Source organism: Morone saxatilis, unplaced genomic scaffold (genome assembly GCF_004916995.1).
Source record: "Morone saxatilis isolate NCDOM2014 unplaced genomic scaffold, NCSU_SB_2.0 Contig21, whole genome shotgun sequence".
Lineage (NCBI taxonomy): Eukaryota > Metazoa > Chordata > Actinopteri > Moronidae > Morone > Morone saxatilis.
In genome coordinates, this window is record NW_023339774.1 from 16,614,855 (window position 1) to 16,621,652 (window position 6,798).

General features: G+C 38.1%; 2 protein-coding genes across 2 annotated transcripts in view; both read left to right on the forward strand.

Moving 5' to 3' along the window:
* kyat1 (kynurenine aminotransferase 1) overlaps positions 1-2,211 on the forward strand; it is a 5,074-nt gene extending 2,863 nt beyond the window's left edge. Inside the window, exons 8-13 of the mRNA XM_035667636.1 lie at positions 41-117; positions 201-290; positions 726-912; positions 1,038-1,114; positions 1,609-1,695; positions 1,790-2,211. Coding sequence (XP_035523529.1) covers positions 41-117; positions 201-290; positions 726-912; positions 1,038-1,114; positions 1,609-1,695; positions 1,790-1,849 — 578 coding nt within the window. The 3' untranslated portion in view covers positions 1,850-2,211. The remainder of the gene's footprint in view (positions 1-40; positions 118-200; positions 291-725; positions 913-1,037; positions 1,115-1,608; positions 1,696-1,789) is intronic.
* A 1,017-nt stretch (positions 2,212-3,228) lies between these two features.
* LOC118332947 (kynurenine--oxoglutarate transaminase 3-like) lies at positions 3,229-5,719 on the forward strand. The gene is given in 7 exon segments (XM_035668396.1): positions 3,229-3,308; positions 4,498-4,573; positions 4,576-4,650; positions 4,830-4,979; positions 5,136-5,222; positions 5,314-5,439; positions 5,553-5,719. Coding segments are annotated over 7 exon segments (696 nt in total). The 5' UTR covers positions 3,229-3,255; the 3' UTR covers positions 5,682-5,719.
* The last annotated feature ends 1,079 nt before the right edge of the window (positions 5,720-6,798 follow it).

Sequence of the window (6,798 nt, forward strand, 5' to 3'; positions counted from 1 at the left end):
CTGCATTATTAATATATTAATTATATTAATATATTGACAGCCAGTCTTCCTGGGATGTGGGAACGAACCATCACTGTTGGCAGCGGTGGAAAGACCTTTAGTGCTACTGGCTGGAAGGTAATGCACAGACTGTCTCAGTATTTAAGTCGTGTGTTCGTCTTTACTGCACTTTGTTATGACCACGTGTTCTTTCTTTTCAGGTTGGCTGGGCCATCAGCTCTGGGCATATTATGAAACACATGAAAACCATCCATCAGAACACTGTTTACCACTGTGCTACAGCTGCTCAGGTAAATATATCAGTCCTTAACCATTTTAAATGGCCACATACTCAAGCCTCTATACCAAAGCTTACAAAAATACCAAATGCCATGCTAATCATCTAGAACTTTTTAATTTAATTTGATAGTGCGGACATTGTCATTGAACTTATTAGAAGACATGTTTCTTTCCACCTTTTTAATTAAAGTTACCGACAGTAAGTAAAGTATGAGGGGAAAATCTGGATTTAAATATGATCTGTACAGCTTAATTTAAGGAATTTTGCAGTCTTTAACTCAGACAATTTAGAATCTACCAGCACTTGACCAACAACCCTTCTAGCATATAGAAATAAGCAGAAAATGTTGAGGATATTATTCTATTGCTTTATTAAATGTGCCTCCATGTGTCACATTTGTCATTTGAACGTTTGTACATCTGGTGTTGGTCTTCTCATTCATCAGGAGGCAGTGGCTCAGGGATTTGAGAGGGAATATGAGCTGTTCGGGACTCCAGAGAGCTACTTCCAGCAGCTGCCTGCGATGCTGCACCACAAGAGAAAGAAGCTGGCTTCGTGTCTGGAGAGTGTGGGTTTGCAGCCCATCATGCCAGAGGGAGGTTATTTTATGATCACAGACATCTCCTCTGTCAGTGAGTGAAGAACAAACATCTGCATCCATCATTGCTTGAAATAAAAGAACTTTAATATCTTTTTCCCCCTGCTTATTCTCTGATTAGTGCTGAGTAATTAATGTTTAGGCTTTTGTTTTTGACAGAGGTGGACTACAATGACCAGAGCAGTAAGGATGAACCCAATGACTTTAAATTTGTCAAATGGCTGACTAAAGAGAAGGTAAATACTAGGCATACTAATAATACTTAATAGGATTTATTGAAGATGGATAAATTCATTCCTTTTTAAGCAGTGATCCAAGTGTTTTATTAGTGTTTTTGTGCATTTCATTTTTGTGTATGTGTTTGTATTTAAGATAAGATAAGACTTTATTGATCCCACACTGGGGAAATTCACTTGTTACAGCGGCTCCAGATAGAACATAGCAGACAAGAAAAAGAGAAATACACATTAAATAACAAAATAAAATAGGAAAATACAATATATAAAGAAAAAAATAGAATTAGGGTTGTTTATACACTAAATTCTGTTTTTTTATATATAGATGTGATTTAAGTTCAAATAGAATATTGCAGGAGGTAGTGGTATGTTGTAAAAAATAAATAAATGCACCAAACAAAAAAAAATATATATACAGCATATATATATGTTTTAGAATATTGTTTTTCTGGTTTTCCTAAATCTTTCTATATGATTTGGTTTTCTTGCTGCAGGGTTTAGCAACAATCCCCGTCTCCGCATTCTACAGTCCAGAGCACAGCAAGGAGTTCGACAAATACATCCGATTCTGTTTTGTGAAGGTAAATCCAACCAAAGTGAAATTAGACATTATTGTCACACTCTGTTGCTGTTCGGCAGTCGTTCTCACTCAGGATGGCCGTTTTTGTCTCACAGGAGGACGCCACTCTGGATGCAGCAGAGGACATCTTGAGAAAGTGGAGTCAAGGGCAGTAAAGTAGTCCCTGATAGGAGGCGTTACCCGTCCACTCAGACTTCACCAGGCCACTTAAAACCGCTTGGGTTACCTCATCAGTTAAAACGAGCCATATTGAGTGTTTCTGTGTGTGATTGCGTCACAGTATGGTACTTAAAAGCCACACCGATGTCCACCCTTACTTTGTCCTAATACTGCAATTAAAATGTGAAAACACTCAAAAATCCTTTTGATTGTTCCTGTGCAATGACTGTAAGCAGAAAACTGATAAAGAAAATATTAAGAAATATTAAGAAATATAACTGTTTCTCTGTGCAGATATTTGTCTTGAATTAAACTCACAAAAAATGTAATAAAACTTTTAATAAATCCATATGTTCGATTTTCTTTGTTACTCTTTTCTTTGTTATTCTTCTCTGTTCCTTTGTTCAAAAATTGTGTTGGGAGCATGGTAGAAAGGGCAGATATGTTTTTGATTTTTCAAAGAACATAATTAAAACTCCCATCCCACCAAATAAATCCCTGATAGTAACTCTTATCTGTGCTTCATTGGCTCAGTGTTTGGCTCATTCCTTATAAAGAAAATGTGTATATTATAGTCCTTGAATGTCCACATAAACAGTATGAATCAGAAAGAACCCCAACCTAATAGCAAATAAATATACAGTCATAAAGTGTCTTATTTACAGTTTGAGAAACAGAAAAACTGATTTACGAGCATTGCAGCAAATGTAACTAGAGTGTTAATCGTAAATTAATTCTATCACATTATACTGACCAACATGGTCAATAGCAGTAATTGTAAAGGTCTTTTATTTCAGGTATGTCTACTTTACAGATACTCACATCTTGTTACATATTTAATATGAGCGTTGGTGACCAACCTGAACTGGGAGTGTGTGCTGACAACATGAATGCGTTTTAATGGTGTCTGTAAAGAAATTAAAGAGAAAAATGATCTATGTAGAAATGAAAACAAAAAGGGTAGAGAAGTTGAAGTAAATTCACCAACAAAAGAAGCCATTTTCCATGAACAATCAGGGCAGAAACACCATAAAATCTTGCACAATTAAGAGAGCTGTAAAAGCTGTAAATGAGTATATTTTATTATATTTTTGCATTCTTACTGTTTCTTGCAGACTGCATTTTCTTGCAACTGACCCTGATGTTATTAAGATGTCATGACTCTGCATTTCGTTCAATAAAGAATTATTAAAAGGAAACCAAAGTGTCAGCATATAAAGGTACAAAAGGTTGAAAGGTCAGGGGAGGGAAGGAGGGGTGGAGGCGGCTGAAGGCTGTGGTAAATTTGACTCTGAGTTCAATTAGAAACCATTAACAGGTGGGTGCAGCCATACGGAAGAGACAATCATATAATAACTGAGGCTTTTGGCGAACTTTAACTGGACTTTTATTTCAGATAATCATGTCAGGACGACTTCATGCATGCAGGACAGACCGTGTCGATAAAAACGTTTGGTGAGTGATAATGACACAGGTGGACCTTTGACACATGAGCTACGCATTAGTTTAGGGGCTATTAACTATACAGACAACAGGTTAGTTCAGTCAGCTTGTAAGCAAACAGTTCCCTATAGAGGAGTATGAAGTGTTTTTAATAATTCAGAATGCTAGAACAATTTATAGTGCTTGATAAAACTTTGGGAACCCTGAAGTAAAACTCTGAGTTGAGCCTGTCAGGAAGCTGTACTTCCTCAGCTTTAAATCCACCCATCTTCTTGATCATATGTGCTAAAATATCTTCTTACAGCAACATGATCCCTTGACTTTCTGTTATTTTATTGCTTTATTCATTGATTTACTCTCATTGAATAAAAACCCAACTTTTACACTTAAATGCAGCATTAATAATTGTGCGACAAAATAGAGAAAAAATAAGACAGCAGGTTTCATATAATCTACAACTAATCAGATAGTTGGACATGTTTCATGTTTATACTCTTTGAACATATTACAAAGAGTTTTTAACTGATTATGAAACAGTCTCAGTTTAATATGGATGCCTCTATGTGACGTACATAAACAAACAAGACCCTCAGCGAGAAGATTGTCTGTTTCTATATATTTGTATTACATGGAACTGGGTCAGGTTTGGTTGGATTTCCCTCAAAATCAATAAACCTATGTAGTAGAAACACTACCACTTTTTTTCCACAGGGGCTCCCAGAATCAACAAATAATTAAAGTCCCATCTTGCAGCTTTAACTGCATTTCATAACTTAAATAAAATTAAAACATATATAAAACAATTTTCTGTCGATTACCAAACCAACTCTGTTACTTTCAGATGAAAGCATACGTGGAAATAAGTGGGGTTTTTTTTACACTTTCTGTTTTAATCCCTCCGGTATGTATACATCATTGATATGTGGGTATTTTAGTTGATGAACACTCTCAATGACAGTCCTGTAAACATTTATTCTAAAGCATTTCATATCCTCATTTACTATTTATTTACTGATTATATGATTGATTCTTTATTTAGATTTGATGAAATGGCAGGAGCACATGTGCCTCAAAAGGCATTACATGATCTTTTACATACTAGATTGTTATTTAGAACATGTACTTCTTATACGCCTCTATTAACATTTACAGACAATTTTGATGTCATTGCAGCGCTTGACAAGCAGTTTTGTACCAACAGGGTTGAATTCACACAACTAGCAGCAGACTATAAAGCAGTGAACCTCGGACAGGGATTTCCTGACTTCTCCCCTCCCAAAGTTTTGTCCCAGGAGGCTTCTGTAAAGTCGTGAGGTGGAGGGCCGCCTAATGCCACCAGTACACCCGAGCTTTTGTAAGTGGGAATACACACTTTATTTTTCTATGAATGTCAGAGAAGCGCTAAGAGAAAACATTCTGCTTTTTCCTGGGAATTTCCCAAATCCTGAGGTTCGAGTTTAATTATTTTCAACAAATAGATGCTGAACAAATAGTGAGAGACGCCTTATGTTTTCACGTAATTTCTTTCCTCAGGGCCACCCCCCTCTTGTAAAAAGTCTGGCTAAATTCTTCAGTAGGATTGTGGGACATGAGATCGATCCATTTGAAGACATCCTGGTCACAGTTGGAGCTTATCAGGCTCTCTTCTGTGCATTTCAAGCTCTGGTTAATGAAGGGGATGAGGTACGAAAATCAACCCAAGTCAGGTCAAGACATTTATTCAACAATTTCTTGCAAAATGTAAACAAATTATGTATGGGAATTTCTCCTAATATTACTTAAAAAACACTGGCCAAAGTATATGCTAAGAGATGAAGAAAACCAAAATGTGTCTTTCAGGTCATAATTGTTGAACCGTTCTTTGACTGCTACCAGCCAATGGTGACGATGGCTGGAGGAAAGGCAGTGTATGTACCTCTGAGGCCGGTGAGTGGTTTACTCAAGAGTTATAAAGCGACTGTTGCCAGCTTTTCTTTCCTTTCCATCATCCTTCAAGGATTTCTTTTGTTACTTACAGAAAGCTGAGGGGAATGCCGTCCTGCCAAGTGGAGACTGGGTTCTTTCTGCAGAGGAGCTGGCCAGTAAATTCACTCCACGCACAAAGGCCATCGTTATCAACACTCCCAACAACCCATTAGGCAAGGTCAGACATTAACAGACTATAGTGTCTCTTTAAAAGCCAGCTGGTTGATGGACTGTTAAACATTTTGTTCTTTTACTGGATATAATGTGTCTTGGACTACATGTCCGTTACAGGTTTACAAGACCGAAGAGCTCCAAATGATCGCTGATCTGTGCATCAAACATGATGTGCAGTGCATCAGCGATGAGGTGTACGAGTGGCTGACTTATGATGGAACCAAGCATGTAAAGATAGGTGTGTAGGAGAAATTCTTATAAAAGATTGAGAGTTGCTAGTTCTCTGAAGAAATTACAGACACAATGGTCCTTTGATCTGACAGTGTGACTATCAACAGATTCCTAACAAATCAATTGCAATCTATCTGCATTATTAATATATTAATTATCTGCAGGCAACAAAGCTCGCTTTTAGTTTAAGGTCATTAGAAGCAGGATTCGTTTGTGGATCACAGTGACCAGCGAACAAAAACCAAGACAGGCATAGAAAGACCTTTCTTACTGCCAGCTGGCCCAGGTTCACGCCACGTCCTGCAGCTCCTAAGTGTGACAACATATATCATACGTTTGACTGCAGTATGTAATATTTCTTGTCTATCTAAACAACGACATCCAAAATGTCCCGAGTGGCAGAGGAGACGGTGAATGTGTCACAGGGGGAGCGATTATGTGAGGTCCAGTGTAGTTCCTCGTTGGGCGGCGGGTTCTAAAACAGATGTCAGTTTTGGAGGATCGTACAATCATGTTATTTTGGGCTGTGGTGTACAACACTGTATGTGTCTGTTGTCATTCCATTTAATGCCTCTGCATGGAACTGGCAGCAGAAATTGGAAAGGGAGACTCATCTAGTATATTGAAAACATAAAGTAAATTGGGAGATATTTTTGGTTTGCCTCATGTTAAATACAGGGGAAAAGGACGAAGACAGGCGGAGAATAACTTCATGGGCGTCACAATTCACTGTAATAAAGACTTCTGCTGTTCTTGCATCGACTACTGAAGTGGTGCGAAGCACAAAATAAAACAAATAAACTCCGTCCACCCACACACAAACACTACACACAACACACAGTTGGGCTCTTTTTACACCGTGCCCTCAAATGTTGCTGTGGAGATGCCTGAGAGTCCCTCCTTTGAGCTTTGTAACCGATGCAGTTGCCTGTTCTTCCAGCTCTTGGAGCAAACCACCTTCTCAGCCATTATATGTTGGTGTCTGCACTCACTGGATGCTAGACATTTACAAAGTCAGATTACCAAACACACACTGCACAGATGGAGAGGTACCGACAACTCTTCCACACACATTTCTGTAATAGTGTGCAACCGAATAACCAGGCCCCGCTTCCTTAGAGAATCACACAAA